At 35.8% G+C, this 23,983-nt stretch overlaps 1 protein-coding gene across 1 annotated transcript in view; it reads left to right on the top strand.

Annotated features, from left to right (window-relative positions):
* Positions 1 to 22,650, top strand: part of TTC39B (tetratricopeptide repeat domain 39B) — a 57,216-nt gene extending 34,566 nt beyond the window's left edge. Inside the window, exons 4-17 of the mRNA XM_072403235.1 lie at positions 3,363 to 3,494; positions 3,940 to 4,016; positions 5,906 to 5,973; positions 7,828 to 7,892; positions 8,058 to 8,163; positions 9,177 to 9,242; positions 11,725 to 11,833; positions 13,179 to 13,246; positions 13,333 to 13,392; positions 14,395 to 14,562; positions 18,517 to 18,718; positions 19,933 to 20,050; positions 20,953 to 21,069; positions 22,204 to 22,650. Of these exons, the coding sequence (XP_072259336.1) occupies positions 3,363 to 3,494; positions 3,940 to 4,016; positions 5,906 to 5,973; positions 7,828 to 7,892; positions 8,058 to 8,163; positions 9,177 to 9,242; positions 11,725 to 11,833; positions 13,179 to 13,246; positions 13,333 to 13,392; positions 14,395 to 14,562; positions 18,517 to 18,718; positions 19,933 to 20,050; positions 20,953 to 21,069; positions 22,204 to 22,303 (1,456 nt within the window). The 3' untranslated portion in view covers positions 22,304 to 22,650. The remainder of the gene's footprint in view (positions 1 to 3,362; positions 3,495 to 3,939; positions 4,017 to 5,905; positions 5,974 to 7,827; positions 7,893 to 8,057; positions 8,164 to 9,176; positions 9,243 to 11,724; positions 11,834 to 13,178; positions 13,247 to 13,332; positions 13,393 to 14,394; positions 14,563 to 18,516; positions 18,719 to 19,932; positions 20,051 to 20,952; positions 21,070 to 22,203) is intronic.
* The last annotated feature ends 1,333 nt before the right edge of the window (positions 22,651 to 23,983 follow it).

Raw genomic sequence — 23,983 nt, 5'->3', positions numbered from 1 at the left:
TCTTGTATAGTGGCTTTAAACTTGCTAGAGATTTTTTTCTAGCACAGTTCCTATCATAGACCTCTTCTGTTGTGGGAGTGTCCAATTACTGTGTGCTGTCCCAGCTCCTCTGACCCTTTCTTCACCTCTCTATAGAACCTTTTATGTAACTGCAAGGATGGGAGGGAATTAGTATTGTAGAGTAGTGTTTCTCGGCTTATTTATGGGTAAAATCGTTGAAATCACTTTCAGGTCTTTGGGAACCCCTGCTATGAATCCTATATCCACACCTCACAGTACATTATTGTGGCAGTCATTAGGAAGTATGCCTCTTACATCGCTGGCCTGTGGGAAGAATGCCACCATTACAGCCAAAAAAATCATTGGTTAGTATAAGTTAAACTGACCTGAGAGTCACAAATAGTTCAGAAACACTGCTATAGAGTGTCACTTTAATGGTTTAAAAATAATAGTGTTGCTGACATAAAATCCAAAATGGCAGCACCAAGCAGCCTACATGCTTATGTCTGCATACCAGGAGCTTTTCTAGGTAAATGACTGTATTAAATAAATTTAAAATGAGTTTTTGCATTGAAAATGCAGTACTTGATATTTAAAAAAAAAAACGTGTTTTTTATATATATATATATATATATATATATATATATATATATATATATATATGTATATGTATAGATGGTTCTCAATTTATAGTCTGGCAACCTGCAAACAAACCTAGTAGACAACTGGTATTAAAAGCATTTATTAGAAATCATATATACAACTACATCATGAAGACCAATGAGTTTTTTAAAAGGCTCTAAATAACACAAAGGGCTCTATTTATAAAACAGGGAATCTGAAATTCCATCAAACCTTCCCTGGTAAGAATCTTCCAGGTCTATGTGTTTCAATACAGTAAGAGATTTTTACCAGGGAATGTTTGATTGATGTTCTGTGATGTTTTATTCAGTAACCACTTAATAAGGGCATTAATTAGGCCAGAGGTAAGGCTGAAGCAACTGCAGTCTTGCATGAAAATGGGGGGAACCATCCATGGGACAGCTGTAACCTGACTACTTTATAAAAATAGCTCTTAAGAGTAAGTAAAGATAAGAAAGGCACTGCTGCAAAATCGTCTGTTTAAAGCACACTGTGGCTTCAGGAAGAATTCAAACCCCCTTTACTTCTTTTCAATTTTTGTTCTCATTAATATACACTCTGTAGCCCAGTGATTTTCAACCACTGTGCCGTGGCACACTAGTGTGCCGTGAGCGATCTTAAGGGTTAATATGGGAAATTATCCAATTACCATTGTCGAGTGTCTGTGCTGTAGTGACTGGCAGAGTAATGTAATACTCCTCCATGCCATGTCAGTGGGTGGCAGTAGGTAGCTTAATTACCTTGTTTATTCTTAGAGACAAGAGAATTAGCTACAAAGTGTCATTTTGTAACACTTTTGATTTGTGGTGTGCCGAAGGATTTTTTCAATGTAAAAAATGTGCCGAAGCTCAAAAAAGGTTGAAATACTCTGCAATAACCCATAGCGACAATGTGAAAACAGAATTTTAGACAATTTAGTACATTTATTTAAAAAAAATGAAACATCACATGTACATATGTGTTCAGACCTTTTGCAACAACACTAGAAATGTATCTCAAGTGCCTCACATTTTATTATTATTACACAGTATTTATATAGCATCATCATGTACAATGTCCATAGTCATGTCACACAATCTAATGTCCCTACCATAGTCATATGTCATTAATGTAGTCCAAGGTCAATTTTTAGGGAGAAGCCAATTACCTAACTGCATGTTTTTTTTGGGGGGGGGATGTGGGAGGAAACCGGAGTACCCGGAGGAAACTGACGCAGACACAGGGGAGAACCTGAAAACTCCATGCAGATAATGTCCTGGCTGGGAATCGAACCTGGGACCTAGCGCTGCTAAGGCCGGAGTGCTGTACATGTGATGTTTCATTTTTTTTTAAATAAATGTACTAAATTGGCTAAAATTCTGAGCCACCGTGTTGCCTCATAGTTGACAATGCAGATCAGAGCAAAAACCAAGCCGTGAGGTCAGGAAGGAACTACCTGCAGAGCTCAGAGACAGGATTGTTACAAAGCACAGATCTGGTGATGGGTACAAAAAAAAAATCTGCTGCACTGAATGGTCCCAAGAGTACAGTGGTCCTCAAAATTCTCAAGTGGGAGAAAATTGGCACAATCATGACATTTACAAGAGTTGTTCACCCAGCCACTGAGCAAATAAGACAGAGGGACCTTAGTGGGAGAAGTGACCAGGGACACTGACTGAGCTCCAGAGATCCTGTGTGAACATTGGTCTATGTTCCAGAAGGACAACCATAACTGCAGCCTTCCATCAATTTGGGCTTTATGACTAGAAAGAAGCTTCTCCCCAGTGCAAAACAAAAAAAAAAAGCCTGCATGGAGTTTGCATTAAAAAAAAAAAAAAAAAAAAAAAAAAACTGAAGGACTCTTAGACTGTGAGGAATAAAATTCCCTGGTCTAATGAACTTAGAAGACTTGTCAGGGTTGAGATAAAGCTGAATGGAGCAAAGTACAGACACATCACAATGAAAACCTGTTTCACCGCCTCCAAATGATCCAAAAGTACACAGTGAACACAACACAGAAGTGGCTTAAGAACAACTCTGTGAATGTCCTCGAGCCGTGACTTGAATCCTGTTGAACATCTCTGGGGAGACCTGAAAATGGCTGCCCACCGACAGTCCCTCATCCAACTTGACTGAGCTTAAGAGGATTTGCAAAGAATAATGGCAGAAAATCCCCCAGTTAATGTGCGCCAATCTTGTTGCATAATACCCAAAAAGATTTAAAACTATAATTGCTGCCAAAGGTGCTTTAACTAAGTACTAAATAAAGGGTCTAAATATTTATGTAAATGTGATATTTCAGTTTGTTCTTCACATTTTACAGTTGCGGATAGAATGGAAAGGGGAAAACTCAAATGGGGACACTTGCATGGAATAAAGGAACATTTCCGCTTCCTTTTGGACACATTTCCTCCCTTTTTTTTTTGCCCCTTCCAAATGTTAGATGTGTTGTGTAAAGGTAATGAACGTTTGAAAAAATGTGAAAGAGTCCATGCAGATAAATATCCAAAATAAATGCATGTTTATTGATTAAAATATATATGAGTATAGTATAGTATAGTGTACAACCACAATGCACAGTAACTATACCATGGTCTGCATCTGATACCATTTATGGGATACTCTGTGTTGTGTTGTCCTAAACATTGAGTTGTCTGCATTGCCTAAAGGCCTGAAGCTTGAAAGATCATAATCCTCTCTGACAGTTCAAAATTCATTTGAACAAATTCCTTTACCCACAGGGCTAAGGAAAGCATGTATCATGCACTTGGATACAGTACAATCTTGGTTATGCAGGCAGCAATGACATTTGAACCACAGGATATCCAAATGGGGATTGGTACAATGAAGGAGGCTTTACAGACTTGTCAAAGGTATACTTTTCTTTTACATAATATTGTTTGTGAAGGTGTGTTGAAGTTAGTGGAGTTGATGGGATCTATTAGGAATTTATATTGCAAGTGTTTTCTTGCATTCGTTCGTATGTAAGAAATAAGAGAAGAACTTTTGACTATATGGCCACTTTGTCATTCCTGTCCATAACTGAGCATGTGTAAGGTAACAAAAAACCCTGCATACATGGTGCCTTTTTTACTTTTTGTCAAATGCTATTTAAAAAAAAAATGCTGTCAAGATTTTCAATTTTGAATGTTCTTTAATGTCTATGGGCAAATTTACATGGATCACTTACTAGAAGATTGTATCTAGCTCGTTAGTTTTAAATGTTGTCATGCTTTAGTATACTTGCATTTTCAGATCCTCACAGTGTTTCCTTAGTTTTAGCTTGATAGCATGATTTTTATTCTTTTTTTTCTGTAGATTCAGAAAAAGAAATTCTGTGGTTGAATCGTTATCTAATTTAGTATCCAAACAAACTGGAGATCAACTTTCAGAAGGTAATGATGGATTTTATTATTAAGATTTTTACATATGTTAAAAAAAATCAAGTTCAAGATTATTTGAAAAACATTAAGATGGAAAGTGTGTAAACCACCCATAAATGTTCATATCCCAGTCTTTTATGGTATTTCCTTCACTTCAGTTAGATATACCCCTACTTTCAGTTATCTCTACAGGTCAGGAAATGAAAGAAAGTTTCTCTATGACCTAGACAGACAAAAAAAAAACTGAAAGTTTTAGCCCTATCTGTCAAAAAAAATCATTTTCACATCTACTATCATTTCAGATCTCATACCTGTATACTCCTTATAAACCACTTTGAATTTCACATTCCAACTATGAACCTGTTGTCATTATTTGGGATAAGGAAAATATTTTATTTTCTTTGAACAACAAAATTTTTTTTTCACATTTTGATTCTATAATTTGTTCAATTTAAAATAACACTAAAATGATGTATCTTGTACTAATGTGCCACTGTTATTTGCAGATGGAAAAAGGATTTCTTGTCTCACCAGGGAATGTTTAAGGAAACGTCAGATACCCTGTTTTATAAATAGAGCCCTGAGTAGTTAAAAAAAAAAGTTATGATTAGGTTTATTTTGGTTAACACAGGGTTCATAACCCTTTGAATAAAAATAGTTCATAATATTTACACAATAGGACTTGCAGATGATCTGAAAAGTGTAATTTTACATAGTAATGGCAACATTTTGACAGCTGCTACTGTTATGTAAAGCAGAGCAATACTGGCTATCATTTTAATATCCCATAATACCTGTAGGGAAAGAAGAATGCAGAGAGGCATGCAAAAATCCTTTCTTGTCTTGTACATTAATTTTGGTTTTGTGAATGAAGGGGGTATGCACAATTCTAAATGAATAAATGTGTGTTAACATACAGGAAAATATGAAGTTTTTCTTTATCTATCCCCTGTAGTTTTTTTTCTTGTAATGTCTTCAAAATGCTACTTAATATGCGTGGTTTATTTTTTGGCATATTGGATATAGCAGATTACTAAACCCTTTTCATTTCCCCTGCCATTTACCCCTCATTGTTACTGCTTGTTACCACTTACCAGTAATGAATTAGGATGAAGGGTTAGAGATAATCAAGGTGTTAAAAAGGAATAGACAGTCTAACAAAGCACAAACTAATGAAAATTGTTTAAACCTACTGCCATAGTACAAGAAAAAGGTTTAGTGTTATGCAGTCCCCAGCAGCTGCTTTGACATGTATAGAAGAACTATGTTACTGTCTGCAGATTCAAATCTTTTGGGGTTTAGGCAAAGGGCCTGATTTAATAAAGCTCTCCAAGGCTGAAGAGGATACACTTTCATCAGTGAAGCCTGGATGATTCTGCTAATATATCACATAGTATTCAGAGTCTTAAGAGGTAAAAGAAACACAAAAGTCTACCACTATTACCTGGCCAGCATGTCGATTCTCCTGCTTTAATAATTTTTTTGTCACTGAACTCCAACATGCAAATATTAAGGGAAGTTAGGACACTGATGTGCTTACTTCCAAGTCAGTGACTCACGCAAGGTATCAAAACCATTGGATTAGGATAATAGCCAAGCAACTGGCATTTATAGAATATGCATCTGCAACAGCCGCTTTTATTTTCATTACCAGATTTCTTGAACCTTTCTTTTGAGTACATAAATATTATGAAATATTTTAACCAGTTTTGATGTGAAAAAGAAAGCCTCTGTTCAGTTCATAAATCTGATGTCCTTAATTCCTAGCCTCCTTTTCATTACATGAATCTTGAGCTTTCCTGCAGTTCTTGGACTCTAATTAGAATAGCTGTGTGTTATAACAGATGTCAGAGCCTGCGTCCTTCACATTTTCTGACCCTGTACCTCAATTTGTTTTTCAGAGGAAATGCATGCTGAGATCTGCTATGCTGAATGCCTCTTGCAGAAGGCTGCCTTGACATTTGTACAGGTAATAGGCATGTCACAACGTCCTCCGAATGGCCATAGTGTATTCTCAACTAAGCAAGGGATAAGTGGGATGCAGCTGAGCATCTGTCAAATATTCAGAAACGTAATCTCCCATGTACATTAAAAGCATTGCAGGACAGTTTAATTGTGCCTCAACATGTTTGATAAATCCTGATGTTCACTTTGTATTTCATACAGAATTAAAAAAATAATTTCAAATATTGCTCTTCTATTATAGATGTATACTTACAGCAGTCTCCATGCTTAATAAAAATTATTCATGAAAAACATGTGGTCCATGGGGACATGGCAACTGTTCTATTTCTTTACTATGCTGTAGTGAGATGGCTTTCCATCCGTTTCATAACCATATATTTGTGATTTAGGATATATAACTCTAATCCACTTTCATTATAATTATTTACATTTTAATGTTTATTATTTTGTGCATGTTCATGTCTTCACTCTTGGCTTATAGTCTACTGGGCACCATTTTATTGTGTAACAAGATGGTAAACATGGCAAACCTTTAACTCTTAAGTATATGTAAGCAAAGTTAATTTTTTCCCCCCAGAATAATCCTCACCATCTGCTACAGGGACCCTTACGTATGTGTACAACTAATGGTCTGGTTTGTGGTGTTTTTACACAATGACCTTATGTGGCCTTGTCTCTGTGTTACAACAGTAGCATAACATTTTAACTAAACATTTGAACACATTCCCTTGGGTAGCTTAATATTTCAGTCCTAATTGCTTGAACTGGTCACTGAGGTTAACCTATTATGCTAAGGCCTTTTTTAGATGTTTAGTCTGAAACCTCAGGGTTAGCCACTCCTGGGCACCAAGCAAACTGCTGTGTGTAAAGCCCAGGATCAGTAAACTGCACTACAGGTCCATACATTTGCACCCAGCTCTTGCATTTGCTTTTACCGTGCTTTTCTTCCTTAAAACAAGGGAAAGCAATTGCGAGGCCAGATGCAACATGTCTTTTCCAGGAACCACATGCAAACACATGCACAAAATAGTTCCCAGTCGTACTCTGGGACCACAGCTGAGCTTTACTTTGCATTGCATTACTGACAATATGGAAGCACACTGGGATTTTGTAACTAGTGTATCTCCTATATTTCTCATTGCATCCTAATGGAGTCATCCCTTTTACCTACTTATACGTCCTTGTTATTTAGTTACTTTTAAAGATATTTTGGGAAAATTCTCTTATTTTTTTTAACCCTCCTCATCACCTACAAACATCATCACCACCTGATCCACTGTTTGATGACCACTTGTGTGTGGACATGGTGTCCTACTCCAAACTACATAACTATTACTATGCTTTCACAAGCAGTCAGTGTGCACATATGTAAAGAGAGCTTTCAGAACAAAGACCTAGTTTTGAGATAGGATAGGGGCCTTTAGGTCTGACATACTTCTGATGTCTAGGGATAGCTTCTCTGAGAATATTTTTGTCTTCCCTTTTTCCTACAAAGGTACTTGAGAAGCACTATCATATTTCACCAGGCCAGATCACTCTATTACAAGGAATAAATATTATTGTGGGAACAAGTGTGTGTGTGTGTTTTTAGCAAATATCTGTGATTGTTGTCACAAATGAAAACTATGACTATGTTGTTTTTGACAACCAGTTATAAGGTAATTTTTTACCAGCTTTCCAAAATTTACAGTATCTGGTTGGTTGGTATAAGAAGCATGTTACATACGTGCAGGTTTTACTTTACGTATGCCCTTTTATTGCCCTGTAATTTAGTCGTTTTGGTTTGAAAAGCAATGCATTTATTAAATGATAAAACCCCTGTACTGATATCTGTTATATTCTTCCTTTTTTAACCTAGGATGAAAACATGATCAATTTTATCAAAGGTGGGCTCAAAATCAGGACAAGTTACCAAATCTACAAGTATGTTTGTTTTCTAAAGTAATTTCTACTCTTCTAATTCTGTTTTACAATTTCGAGTTTATAATCCTCACATGCATTTCTGACTATGTATATTTGTGATTTGTGTTTTTGGGATTGACAGCAAAGAAAAAATGATTATACTTTTTTTTTTTTTTCATTCTTAAGAGAATGCCACCAGGTTCTATCAGGGATGACCCAAGATAAGAACTCCAGTGACACTCACCATCAGTTTGAAGGAGGGGTTAAACTAGGCATTGGAGCCTTTAATTTGGTAAGATTTTTTTCATACAGTGACTTATTGTCTAAGTTTCAAAACATTAGAAAGCAAGGACTCTTCTATTTGTTCATATGAGCACAACTGGATGACTGATATGGCTATAAAGTTATTTATTAGAAGACATGAGGGGGGAAATTGGTTGTCAAAAAACCCCATGTATGCATATTGTGCTAACTTATCTGCTTTTTTCATCTTTAAAGGCAATCCATGTCCACACCAGCAAAGCCAACAACTGAGGCTTTAATGGTATTACTTAAGGGATAATATACATGTTACCCCTAAAGCCATGCTGCCCCTCCCAAAAAGCAGGCCACCTGTTAAATATTTGCCTTTACTTCTTCTGTTTAGGCAAATTTAAGTGAGTCTGGTTCTGAACGGCTTAGCCTTTCTTCAGAAAGTGTTGTTGATGGCTCCCCTTCATCCTTCCTACATGACTTTTGCTTTCCTATGTGGAGAACAACATTTCAGGATTTCTTTTGGTAACTGCAATGAGTACAGATTAAAAATAGGTTAAAAGGTAAAAATCCGACTAGGCAGGCTTTTCTTGGGGTAGGGGGGCCGCTCCATGACTTAAAGAACAAGCAGTTAAGAAACATGGTCCCAATTTTTCTTTTTTTTTTTCTTGTTTTAGTACTTGCCACAGGTTGTGAGCCATAAATTTAAGCTGCCAGAGTAGACATATGGGCCAGACTCCCTTGTATTTTAGCAGCAATATACAATCATACTATTTTAATAAAAGAAAGTGTCTTTCTTGGAAAATTATACTATTGCTATATAAAGTACTGTCACAATTTATTCATGCAAACCTATAAGTTACTGACAGGTCGACTTTACTTGTCAGTCATGCATAAAAACATGTGATGTGGATTTATGGTATAGTATGTGTGTGGAACATTCACTTGCAGTTGTTATTTTATTCTTAATGTCTGGAAATTAGCTTCTTTGCCTTGCATGTTGCATCTCTCCATAGTATGTGTGTTTGCTACTATTACATTTTGTTTCTACAGATGCTTTCTCTTTTACCTTCAAGAATACTCAGGCTGCTAGAGTTCATTGGATTTTCTGGAAACAGGGTAATTTTTAACATTTGTCATTTACAATATTTTAAGAAAGCCCTTACTTATTTTACATAAGATATTATGATGATTTTTATTACACAGTATTTATATAGCGCTGACATATTACACAGCTCTTTACAAAGTCCTTAGCCATGTCACTAGCTGTCCCTCAAAGGGGCTCACAATCTAATGTCCCTACCACAGTCATATGTCTTTTAATTCAGTCTAAGGTCAATTTTAGAGGGAATCCACTTACTGCTTGTTTTAGAGGGAATCCTAACTGGATATTTTTTTTTAATGTGGGAGGAAACCATAGTACCCAAAGAAAACCCACTCAAATACAAGGGGAACCTACCTGCAAACACCATGCAGATCGTGTCTTGGCTGGGATTGGAACCTGGGAACTAGCGCTGCAAAGGCCAGAGTGCCACCCTCTGAGTCACCATGGTGTAAATTAAATCTCCATATAGAACAACTTAATGGCTGTAATTTTACATGACACATTATGGACAACCAAAAACTATCAACCAAACAAAATACTTTTGTATTCAGATGCTATAGTTCATTATTTAAAGTGCTATAGGCTGCTTTTATATATCTTAGATTGTGTAGGGATGCTTTTTCACCTCTGTAGGTTTTCTGTAATACCTTTTTAATCTATATCACTAATAAAGTGGCTGATAAGCGTTTACAGACATCTTTGTTAGCTAAGGTGCCTCTGAATAGAGTAATTGGCATGTCTCTTATCTCTTGATTAGATGTGGTAAATTTCAAGACATTGAGCCTTAGGTACCGTGCTTAGAGCAGCATTCCTTCTTGTAGTGTTGGCAATTTGAAACACTTTACAAATTGTAGCATAATATATAACAAATGGGGTGCTAAAGTTGTCTCTGGTCAGAGAAGAAACATTTTTATATAGTTGGTCATCTTTAACAAAAATTGTAAAAAAATTGTATTGATTTGATTTTTTTATTTCAATCAATATAGCATTAAAACTAAATTAAACTTACTTAATATTAAAATTATCATTATTAAACAGTATTTATATAGCTCCACATATTATGCAGCACTGTACATTATATAGGAGTTACAAATGACAGATGAATACAGACAGTGACAGGAGGAGAGAACCTTGTCCATAAGATCGTACAATCTAAGATGCATACAAATTAAAGCAACCAAAAAATAGTGTATGAACTGCTTACATCCTTCACTGGAATGTCGGAAGAGCTTCTAGATCCAGATTTGGAGCACTTGCCACCTTCAGGGCCATACCCATGCACAATTACGCATGAAAGCATCCCCAGCCCAGGGCACTTGACCAGCAAACTAGGTTCTCCCAAGGCAATCAATGAAACCATTACTGAGTTGAGCCATACTGTAATCGTAAATTCTTTTTAACTGATAAATGTTTAATACGTTTCCCACGCATTTATTTTTTGTTTCATACAGGGTCCTCATTATTTAGCCTTAGAGAGATTAGAGATTGTTCTGTGCTAAGCCCTAAAGCTGGCTATAATTGCAACAATGGGTCTTTTATTTTTTTCAAAGCTCTCCAAGACTGGAGAAGATAGACTACCATGGGGGAACCTGGTGATCCAGCAAACATGAAATGGATCTGATTTGATGAAAATGGAAACAATGAAAACATATACCAACTAATATAGAGAAATGTGTTCCAGGTTTGTTGAATCAACCAGGTTCACCCATTAGAACCCATCTTCTCCAGTCTCAGAGAGCTTGAATTCATCAGACCCAATGTGTTCACAACACAAAATATTGTCTGTTGGGTGGAAGATCTTTAAAATGAATACTGACCTAAAGTAAACCTGTCATTAGAGAAATCTGAGGGGGCTACCATTGCTTAGCTATTTCTGAAAATGTTAGGTGAGTGGCTCTTATGGTGACCCTTTGGCATTATTACTTGCAGATTCACTTATCAGGAAAAAGAATGCATACCAGAAAGGTCTGCAGTGCACACTTGTCAGCAACTCAGACTGAGCATGATAGCCAGATGGATAGCATTTTTTCCAAGCAGCGGACAGAATCTCTGTCAATACATGCTGTAATAAATAATGCATAACTGGAACATCTCATAATGAATGTAAGGCGTGTGTGTGTGTATATATATATATATATATATATATATATCAGTATATAATGGGGATAGTATTTAGCTGAAAATAAATACTATTTCCCTAATCATCCAGTTAGTGGTATTTAGTAAATCCATTAACATTCAAAGATGAAATACGTGATCCAACTAAAATAGTTTTCTCTTACTCTGCTCATTTTATGTCTGCAGGTATTCTTAGGAATAAATGTCCAGAAATATGACATTTTCAAATGTATTTGCTGCTGGTTAGTATGGTTCCAGAGAATAAGTGGAAAACAGGGGTCACCCAAAAAAAGATAAATGTTGTCAAAAATGTTATAGAACACACTCATTAACTTGTATATACAAACCTTATTAAAAAAACCTTTCTGTGTGTGACAGGGGCTGGGCCTTCTACAGCTACAGGAAGGAGCATCTGGAACCAGTCTCAGGGCAATCCTTTGTGTCCTCACTCTCCTGTTTTATCATACTTATGTGTCATTAATACTTGGTAAGCTTGCACAGAATACAAGTAATTACTTAATTTAGGTATGCTTTATAATTATAGTTTTATCACAATATATTTGTTATATTGTAAAATAATAATAAAGTGTTAAGTGCTATAACAGTAAAAATAGTATTATATTTTCTGTATTCGCAAAGAAGTCTTGTTTTATTTTAGTAAATAATTGCTAAGTAATTGTTAAGTAAATAATTTGCTAAGCTCCTTTTCAGACTCTCTCTTTCAAATCTCAGGTTTGCTGTCATTCAACTGTACATGCAGTTGCGTTTGCAGTTGGGTTGCAGCATGGTTTCTAGAAGCAACATGTTTTTTTTTTTTTTGGATGCGTAGTCGCTTTTCCTCCCCTGGAGGAAGAAATGCACTGCAAATGCATTGACCTGTGGTGCTGTTTGCTGCTTCGGGAGGCATTGCAGTTTGCCATGTGCCTAGGTATGGCTAACAATGCAATTGTGACAGATGCAGGAGTGCTGTCTGTTGTACAGTGGGAGTCAGAGCCAAGTAGTGGTTGACATGGTTATTGCAAAAAAAAGGAGAGATTACATGGTGGTAAACATAGGAAATCGGCATGTCTGGCACAGTGGTGGGAGAGGGAAAAGCCATAGCTGAAACAGTGGTTGGAAAAAAAAGCAGTCATGAGAGCTTGAGGAGGGTGGTTGAGGGTATGGTTCTGACACATTGGTAGTGACAGGGATGTGTCTAGTGGTGGTTATCAGTGTTGTGAAGGAATTTGGCTACCATTCTGGGGTGAGACAAGCCACCACCTATTCTCACTACAAGGGTTCTTATGCCTCCTGCTTCTATCACATACCAATCTCAGCTTTGACTCCCTCCTACATCAGCATACCTGTGCTCAGTAGTACACATACAACTATACAGTGGAGTGCCATCTTGAGCTTCATCCTGCTTCCCTGCATCCAAAAACTAAACGTGTTCCAGAAGGGGCATCTTGTGCCTGTGAAGGGGCATCTATGTCTGTGACATAGAAAGTAGTGAAGAGAATCAATGGGGTGCAGACAGCAAAAGTAATCTAAGGGGATATTAAACCTTCCCTACTTTATTGAAAAGTAAAAGTTTTGGCTTTACATACACTTTGTTTCCTATGATTAGGCCTAAACTGTGTCTGCCTGTTTTTATGTGAAGTTTAAATTCTGCTGGCTTGCCTGACTGTAATGTATTGTATAACGCCATCTTCAGTCCTGTGAGATCGAATTGTTTAAAATTGCAGTATTTGAGGGAATTGAGACAAAATGTGTTAGGAATATTGGATGAAACAAATCACTGGGTCTGTACTGTGCTCGTAAGCAATTTTTGAATATGAAATTTTGTTTTTTAGGCACTGGTGAAGGAAATCTTGAAGAAGCAGAGTCACTTATTGAACCCTACCTCAAGAAGTTCCCAAATGTATGTGATTTATTATGCGTTTAAAACTATTTGATACTCAAATAATTACAGTATACTTCAGCATGTTAATATTTCCTTACTCTTAGGGTTCTATAGTTCTGTTCTATGCTGCCCGAATTGGTGTACTTAAAGGAAATTTTGAAGAGGTAATATATTTTTTACTTATTTAGCTACCATTGTCAAACTCTGTTTAGAATACCATTTTAAAGAAACTTTTAATGAGAAAAATATTTGACATGTTAGTGATTATCTTAAAAAAATATTAGTTGCCTGGCTGTGATTCTTACTCTCTGGAGTTTGTAATATTTGCATAGAGTATGGAAATCATGTCTGCCTTTAGGAAAGACTTGTATGCTTGTTCCTGGGTACTGACTTAGAAAAGTCTAAACCCAAAGATAGATTGGCTTTACATTTTCACAAAGAGGCTTATTAATCTCCCACCAATTTTTTTAAAGGAAGGTAATTTTTATATTAAAGTTAATGTAAACACTATTAGCTTGAATATGGTAATTTTCTAGAGGTAAAATGAAGTGCTTTAGGCCCTATTCACGTGACATGGTTGCTGACCATTCATTTATCCTCACTGCGGCCAATTACATTTAGGCTGTCATTGGACAGTGAAGGAGCCAAAGCTCACAGAGCCACAGAGGTCATCTCAGTGTTATTTTCTCTAATTGTTAAGTGCCATTTCATTAGTTCACAATAGTGGACAATACAATAATGACTAATTGCTTTAAAATCAGCCCCTTCTCCCCCTGTCTAATCACATTTTATTATGTAGCCTATGCATGGAGTTGCCATTAAATAGAAAGATGTATATATTAAGCAGTGTTGCACAGTGATTAGCCCAGTTCCTGATTTTGATCATCCTTATTGACTGCACAAACCCTTTGATGAATATAAACACAGATTGATATACATTGTTACAGTGGCTCTTGTTCAATGTGTAGGACAGAACTGTAAGTGGATTTGCTTCTATATAGTATTTCTTCATTTCAGGAGCTAAAGTATAGTAGTAATTTTTTATCATGTTGCATGACAGGTGTTTTTAAAGACAATGCTAAAGTTATAGACCTTTTAGTAGTAAAGTTATTTGATTAACATAATTGTTAAACACAATACTCAACATTTTTTTCTCATTTATAAAGGCCCAGGTGACATTTCAGCAATGCATTAAGTCTCAGCATGAGTGGAAGCAGATTCACCACTTGTGTTACTGGGAACTGATGTGGTGCTATTCTTTCCAACAAGACTGGCTGCAGGCATTCCGCTATGCTGACCTACTCAGCAAGGAAAGCAAGTGGTCCAAGGTATGTTTTATTTGATACCCATAGTTATTAATACAGTACATTTTGGATCGTGGTCTCTTTGTAGAAATCAAATGTGGGTCTTTGTAAAAAAAAAAAAAAAAAAAAAAAAATATATATATATATATATATATATATATATATATATATATATATGTGTAAATATGTTACATATATATATTTTGTCACCTCCTGTTGCACACCAGATAAATGCCTGCCTTATGTACATTTTAAAACACAGTGGAGCATGTAGAAATGTTTTGTTTTATAGTTCAGGCTCAGGGACATATGTTGAAGTTGTAAAGGCGATAAGCCCACCTCCTAAATTAAAAGGAGCCAAATAATATGGGCTGACAATAAAAAATGAACGCACAGAAAAATATTTTATTATCATTATTAGTGATTATCATTTTTATAAACTTTTGTTTTTTAATTATCCGGAGTTCCTGTTACAGAAACTAGAATCATTAAGATTTTCTAAAATATGTCAGATACTGGGTAATTTTGGAGATATTCAAAGAGCTTTGTGCCTCTGCTAGCAGTCAAGCCTCAGATTGTATTAGATGTCTGGGATGACCGGAGGCATACTGTGGTTATTCATCCCAGGAAAGGTCTGAAATGCATGCCCTTCAACTGACAAAGGACACAAACTGAACAGTTATTCTGCTTTGTATAATCTAAAAAGGTTGATGATCTGAGTGCTTTCAACTCCCCTCGCAATGTTTGTTGTGGATGTGTACCAAAACACAGCAGATGGTGGTTTCATTAAAGGTTTATCCTACTGAATGTTCTCAGCAAGAAGTAACAAAATAATGTAAAATGTTTGTTTTGCTTTTGCAAACACTTTGAAATCTTCATATATATATATATATATATATATATATATATATATATATATACATTTTTTTTTAACTCCATTCGATTAGAATTAGAAGAAATTCTAGTTCAAATAAAACATTCATTTAATGAGTATGAATCAACTGTAGCTTCCTGAACATAATCTGTTGGTCACATATACTAGTTAAATATGATTGTCATAATTTTTACCACTTCATGTATCTGCTGAGTTACAACTCAAGTAACCATAATCATTTCTATAAAAACTGCCCATACCAAATAGTCCAGCTGTGATTTTTCTAGTAGAGGTTTAGGAAAAGTAGATTATATTCTTTGAAATGCAGTATTCTCTTTTACAAGAAAGGTCACCTTGAAAATTGTCCCTGGAACAGATCTCCTCTTGTAGGGGATTTATACCTGTCCAATGATTTCAATGACTCCTGTAAAATTTTGAATTTCCCCTCATTTTCTGTTCCAGTGACCAATGATAACAAGAAATGTCTCCAGCATGTCTGTAATCCAATGCATTGTAAAATTCTAGCTTCCTAAATCGGGTTTGCCCAGAAAACCACATCTGATTAACACAGCCCATAGTATTTTTTTGTTGACAGTTAATGTTTAGATGAGCTCTAGTTATTTGTTTTTTCACCCAATGTTTGTTTGTAAATGTAAAGGTGGCAATACATTGCTCATTTAATGCAAGCAATATAGCTTTATGTATCTCTGAACTCTGAACAATATAAAGGTAATAAAGTAACAAATCCTTGCATATGTCATAAGCTTTTAACTACATTTACATGCATGTTGGTACATCTCTGGAACTTTGCTTCTGTTCTTTTCCATTTCCTTGAAAAACAAAAAAGGAAATCAGACTTTTAGTGCACATGGATGTTACAGCAGTAAATACTATCTATGAGACATCTGCTGGTGTATTCCCACCCTAAAGCTACGTACACACGTCAGATTTTTATCGCCCGATAATCGGCATCGGCCAATTATCGGGCGAAAATCTGCCGTGTGTACAGTCGGTGTCGCATCGTTCATGCATCGTGCAGTCTTTTCTCGTTGGAAAGGATCGTGAAAGATCCTTTCCAACGAGAAAAATTGCAGGTGTGTATGCAGCTTTACCGTGGATTCTAGCAACATGAACAGTTGATGCATATGAATCAAGGAGATTAGATTGCTAGAGCTGTGCCATGGCATTGGATATTCACACTGTGGTACATTTTCTCTCACTGTATACAATGCTGCTGTCTACATTTGCTGGCTTTACATGCACTGGTCCTTCATCCAGATAACTACTCGATTTGGTATTTAAAGGGATTTGTTTATAAAGCTCCAACTATGAATTTGGCTGCATGTCCCAGTATTCTAGAAATGATAAAAACCCCAAACAAAAGCAGAAAACTGTTGCTGTGAACACGATTGTTGGATTAGTTAAATGAAAGTGACATAATTAGAGGTTATTTACAGACAAAAGTAAATAAAATATTTCTGGACTGAATGTTATCTTGTGTTACCAATTACTAAAACTTTAAAATTTACCAAACCCTTTGAGTTTCTTTATTCTTCAAATCTTTTCTTTACAATAAGTGATATGTGTTAATTTGTTCGCATAATAACATGATCAGTTTATCTAAAGATTGATTCATTTTGTGTATTCTCTGTTTACTGTACGTATGGTATAAATACTCTAAACAACATTTTTTTCTTGAAAGAAGCAGTTTGTTTCGTTGTCGCTGTTTGTTTTATCTTTATTTTATTTCATGTAGCTTCCTGGAAAATGTTAAATTCAAAGTGTTTATGTGAGGATATGCCTATAATCCAAATCTTTTGATGCTCTGAGAATAACCCAGTACTGAAGAGTGACAGCAGCTAGGTTATCTTAAATAACTTTAATTGTTGTATTGCACTAAAGTAGTTAATAGATTGTAAACCTCAGATACCATGTATGTCATGCTAACCTTTGAAAAACATGTGCCTGTAATATTCTGGCATTACTTAAATGACCTGAAATAAACCTTAACGTGAAAACTGTGTAGTAGTGCATTGAAATAACAGGCTTCCAACCTGTATTCCATCAAGGAGTTGCAAAATCCACCTCATCCTATTTGGATACTGTTTGTGCCCTTTAATGTTTTTTGGACAGCTCTGTCTGGTAGTCCAAACACACCTTTTGTTCTATTTATCCTAGTAAGTAGGATGTTGACTCATTCCAACTCACCCAGGATGATAGCTGTATAGATAGAAAATAGTCAGTGGGTGTTGTCACCCCAGCCTAAATGTGTGTTAAATTGGCAGGATGACTTGAAAGAAATAAAGAAAAAAGGAAAATTAGTGCAATCACTATATCCAAGTATGGTAAACTGAAATATTTGTAGCTTCTGTGATACTAGGCGAAATAATGGAAGGTACGTAATGTTCAGTTACTGAGGGTATCAACTTTTTATTATGGTGTACTTTACACTGGCTGCTGTCATGTACCAATCTAAAAACCTTTACTTATAACTGGTTTATATCCACTGCCATTTTAATATTTAGGGGAAGGATTATGGGTTTGTACATATTCCCATACCCAATTATGGAAAAGTAAATTTAATATTGCTTATACATTTGCTTAGGTTTGGAGTCTTCTATTTAGCCAGCAGATGGAGCTATAGTCCTCATGTTCCCATGGTAATTCTATAAAGTGTCAAGGCAAAAAATACAATCCATTCATGTTTTCTGATATTGTATTCCCTTAAACATATAGCAATTACAGAATTACAGAATAATAACTGTTCATAGGTCAGAAATATAGTTTACTGCTTTATTACTCTTTGACTTGACAGTAGAGTACCTTTGGCTCCAATTTTCCAAAGTCAGCTCTTCCTATTTGATTTCTGATATATTACAAAGAACACAGACCTCTTCTCATCTCTATCCCCTCCTCATATCTATAACTCCTTCTTGAATATATGAAGAAAGCACATAAGATTTTTTTTTTTAATTTTTGAACCTATTAAACAAATATAGCAGAAAAAAAATATTCCATGTTATATTTAGCCGACTAAAAGCGATTAAGAAAAGTTCATTGTTTAGGTTTCATTCAGTTTAGGTTGCTGCTTAGTGTATACCTGTGTATAGGAGTATTTTGGCAGTCATGTTGTAGTATTTTATTGTATTTCTATTTTTTTTCTTTGTTTTTTTATTTGTGTGTATTTTCTTATGTTACAGGAAATGATGTATGTGTGGAATGGCTTTACAATCGTAGGGAAAAGATCTGATCTCACAGAGAACCTCCTGGTTACAATTGAAAAAGCAGAAACTGCTTTGCAAAATGAGAAAAGTAGGTTTGAATGTGTAAATTTATGTTTTGATAAACTACAGCAGTGATCGTAGTTTACTTATTCAAAGTGAGGATATTTTCCATTAACTTTTTCCATAACTTTGTCTTCATGTATTTACTTCATTTGAAGGATAAATGCAGTGTAGTGTTTTGCAATATGTACAGGGTTGCTTTTTCTTTCTTACTTTCATATATTTGTGTTAGACTTCTGCTGTTTTTAGTAACAAAAGTCAGTATAAAGAAACACTAGGACAGCTCTGTGCTTTAAATGAAACCTTCTTTAAAAAGAAATCTTTTTGTTACTTAAGCAAAAAATGCTGGTTGTTTGGCTACCCCGCTAACTGCCAACATTCTGACTAAAGCTACGTACACACTTCCAATTATTATCGTCGGAAAACGAACGACGAACGTTCATGCACGATATATATGAACGATCGTATAGCACCGATACTGCACATAGAGGTAACAACACGATCGTTCGTAGATATTGTACACACAATAGATACGATCGTTTAAGCGATAGAGGAACTATGTGCACGACAGGAAAGTGAACAGACGTTCGTTCATCACGCATGCTCTGAACATGGACGATCAACGAATGACCGTACACACGAACGATGGTCAACGATCGTCGTCCAATCCGATCCGTTGGTCCGGTCGTTCGTTTCCAGCGACTTTCCTCGTTCGTCGGCGTCGTTGGTTACTTTTTTACGAACGATTTTTTGCCCAATCGATCATTCGTCGTTCGATTGGAACGATAAAAATTGGAAGTGTGTACGCACCTTAACCCAGAAATGTTTGCAGTTTGAGATAATCTGACTTTTTCCTGATCTACACAGAGGTGAGCTGATCTGTAACTTGTAAATCTTAAATGACCAAGATAAACTCTTTTTTTATATCTTTTTGCATATCAAAGCACAACTTGCTCCAGAAATTAATGAATGTCTAGCCTAACTGACACCACGCTGCCTAATATAATGTTGAGAAAAACATCTGTCCTAATTGAAGTTATTAAAATAATGTACCTGTTTAAGCTTACATATGAATTCAACTTAAGAACAAACCTACAGTCCCTATCTCCTATGTAACCCAGGGACTACCTGTGTGTCTGTGTGTATGTGTGTAAATATATAAATATTTATATATATATATATATATATATATATATTATAATTTTATTACATATTTTATATGTTGTCTTTATTTTTTTGTAGATCCAAGCGAATACTATGGAGATGACCAGTGTCTTGTTCAGTTGTTAAAAGGTCTTTGCTTGAAACATCTGGGCAGATTATTACAAGCGGAGCTTTGTTTCAATCAAGTCATACAGAGGTATGAGCAAAAAAGTGATGTGTTTTTACGGTGGCTGCTCTTGGTGATTTCTCCTATATTTTTGAGAGACAATGTGCCAGTTAGTAACACATAGTCCATTTGAAAATTACTAAAAGTGATAGGTTTCTCCTAATAGACTGTAGACCAGGGGTGGGCAAACTTTTTTTAGTCAGGGGCCACAATCTGAAATAAAATTTGACAGAGGGGCTGTGCCGATGGGAGAGTGGGCTGGGTTATGCCATCATGACGCCAGTGAAAGGGTTGTCATGATGGCATAACCCCGCCCACTCTCCCATCGCAGACCTGAGCCTGCAATGTGACAGTGGGCAGGTTATGCGCAGGGACACAGCCCGCCCACCCCATCGCAGGCTCTGAGCTTGTGATAGGCGAGTGGGCGGACTGTGTCACTGCACAGAACCCTCCCACTCCCCCATCACAGACTCGGATCCGGGAGACGTGTTCCGCCAGAGCCGCAGACCATCCAAAGGGCTGGAGAAACATCCCTATTAAGCTGTATACAGCCCACGGACCGTAGTTTGCCCATGCCTGCTGTAGACTCCTGGGTGTGTTTATTGATATCATGGTAAAAGACATTGTGAAATTATTTTATCTTCCTATAATCTAGTAGGGTTTTACTAACAATGAGGTATTGCACATTGCATCTTTTTCTATTCGTGTTTTATAAAGAAATGACTCAGACTTTAGTAGGCTGTAGAACATGGTAAATAATTAATTTTTTCTCAATACACTACAGTGATGAAAGCTGATCTGCAGTTTACTGAGAGTAAATAGTCAATGTACTGTTTTTGTTTTTTTTACTAAAGCACTATAGAACATTGCAGTTACGTATGGGTATAAGGTTTTTGTCTGCATCCTGATTTCTGTTTTGTTTTCTCTTTCAGTGAAAAGAGACTGAAGTATGACCACTATTTAGTCCCATTTTCTTACTACGAATTGGGACTATTATACAAGCAACAAGGAGATAAGGAAAAAGCCATAAGGGCCATTGAAACTGCAAAGTAAGTACCATTATTTGTTATACCCAATTGTTCTATGCATTGCTTTTCATATAAATAGTATGTGTTAAATTTTGGTAGTTTAGTGAAGTTTAGTAAAATAAATGTTCTTTTATTTATGCATGGTTATATTATACAAACATTGCCTAGTTTAGCAGTATAAAAAGTCTTAGATGAATTAGTAGCAGAGCAGATGGTTGTATACCAAGAGATATGTGGCCTGTGAGGTTCAAATCGTTGGCCTGTTACACATTAGGGAAAGCTTTGCCCAATATGCCTTTTGCTGGCCCTCTGCTCCTCATATGGCATGCAAGGTGGTAGTGACAATCTTGTCGCTGGAATAGTTTCACTTGCAGCAGCCTGCACTAAAAGAAGACAGAACTGTCAGGCAAAGTGATCTTCACCTGGCATCGTCCAGCCCAACTGAGAACAAGAGCTCTGTGTAGAAGCATGTGTTCAGGTAGATCATAACTGCTGGTAGTTGGTTTACAGATCACTACTGACCATAAATCGTGGGGAGAAGGGAGTTTACAGCCTGTTACTGACTTTCAATGGTGGGTTATTATTTTACAGCCTGCCACTGACCACCAGTGCTGGTGGGCCTTTATGTTATTATGATTACCTATACCTGGGGTTTATTATTGCTGCCTGTGCTGGGGGCTACCATTATTTTCATTAGCACTAATTAAATGACGCGCACTTAAAAGACAGCCACTGTACTGGCTGCAGAACAGTAGATGATGCTCAATATGTTCAACATTTTATTTTGACACTTTCTGGTGCTTCCTTCCTTTTTAATATGTTGGTAACCTTACATATGTCTACTGCATGTTAGGTGGATCAACAAGATTGTAATAAATGGTTTAATATGCCCCCTCACTCAATATGTGGATAAAAAAGTGTCTCTTAGAAGTTATGCAGTCCTGTTATGAACAGAACATTTTACTTTTCTGTTAAAAGTGGGTTATAGCAATGTGCTATATAACCTTTAAAAATAAATTAAATAAATGTTTTTATTTTTTAGTGCATCTTGGTTTTAATTAGTGTAAGTGTACCTAATCATTGTTATTTCTTTGCATTGACTGAGATGAGTTGTTTATAAAAGAATTCCAATCATTGTTTTTTTTTTTTTCACAGAAACAATTACAAAGATTACTCTATGGAATCGAGGCTCCATTTCCGGATCCATGCAGCACTCTGCAATCTTAAAGGCACCCCCCCATCTACCCCTCCATGACCAAATGATACTTGACATTGTTTGTACACTGACATTTCAGCTGCTGGGTTGAAGTACTAGAAACACACCTTAAGCAAAGGTGGAAATTATATTTGTTCAACCTAAACTTAATGACTGTTATCCTGCGTGATTTACTGTTGTCCGATATAGCTGTTCTTTTCTATGGTAATTGTACTATAAGCGTATAAATATATAAATACATATACATTATATACTTCAAAATAAAAAAAAAGAAGAAAGTTGATATATATTTTGTTTCTTGAAAGAAATAATTTATGGCCATACTGACTTGAATGAAATATTTTACAGGCAAATACTGATATAGTAAAGTCTGATACAAACAAAAATATTTTGTTTTGTCTTATTTATTTTTTTTGATTAATAAAGGTTTTTATTGAGAAAAAATAAAAATAATTAACAGCAAGGTAAACACAATTTTAATACTCAATTTCACATTACAAAATACAAATACCAGGCCTTAATAATGTTAATTCACATTCACATAGTAAAGCAGTAACGCAATAACAAATGGTGCTGAGAATGAAGGTTCATAATAGCAAAAACAGCTGCAGTCCTGAGATTAACAATAAGTTTTGTCTTTTTTTATATTCTGTTTCACAGTGCTTGATTTCACTGAATATCCATTAGTCCTGTATGGCTTGTAAAAAAAATGTTTGGGTTCCTCATAACAACTAAACAACTGAGCCGAGGATACTAAATAGAGGAGAGGCACGCGGGCAGTGAGAAATTATTTGAGCATTAGGACTTGGTAAAGATAGCAGCCTTGGCTCTCTAGTCCTTCAATTGAGATTAGTAAGGGTTGTGATGGATACAGAAAAACCCAATTTGTTATGCATTGCCTCATCAGACACCCAATGTTAATGGTCCATCTCTACATGCAGGGCTTTTCTATTATGAAAGTAGCATGTGCTAGTGCCAATTAAACATTGCTTATAGAGCTTAGATTTGGGGTACAAAAGTAAAAATGTTCTGTAACATTATATATTTATTAAATAGTTATGTATACCTTATTTTTTTCTTGTCTCCACTGCTCCACACTTTCTGTGAAATGTTGTACAGCTTACTGGGCAATAACCACAAGGTACCACTAAGTGTACATCCTACTGCCCTGATGCCAACTGCAGTATATTGAAGCTAAGGTGCAGTAAATTTTATGCTTTTCTACATGTGTGACTTGTCCTTGAGTTTACTGTTCTAAAGCATAAATGTTGCTAGTTGCTTTCATGTTGATGAAGAGGTTGCAATATTTTATTCACTTACTTGTAAATAAGAAATTTGAATTTTCCACAGATCTCCCCTTGTTGTGTGGGTCATTGATTTAAAAAAAAATTCAACCTCAAGGAATAGTGTAATAAGCGGGTAACCAGTATTTTGTCAAGAAGGTCAGCCAAAAAAAGATTGCAATAATTACTTCCAAACCTCATTGTATTGATATTGAATTATCTGTTATGAGACCAAAACTAATATGAAGAGAAAAAAATCTTCCCAATCAGCAAAGGTAATCAGATTACTTCCTGGATCAATAATATGTAATGTTATATACGACAAGTAGCCATTTAAAGTCCTTTCTTTTGAGAAACCCATCCAAACTTTTACTTGGTAGGCAAAAAAAATCCTTGTACTTGTTTGCTTTTGTTATATATGCCGTGTTTATTAGTA

Source organism: Pyxicephalus adspersus, chromosome 3 (assembly GCF_032062135.1).
Source record: "Pyxicephalus adspersus chromosome 3, UCB_Pads_2.0, whole genome shotgun sequence".
Lineage (NCBI taxonomy): Eukaryota > Metazoa > Chordata > Amphibia > Anura > Pyxicephalidae > Pyxicephalus > Pyxicephalus adspersus.
The sequence above is the reverse complement of the archived record's forward strand: the minus strand, read 5'-3'. Positions and strand labels throughout refer to the sequence as shown.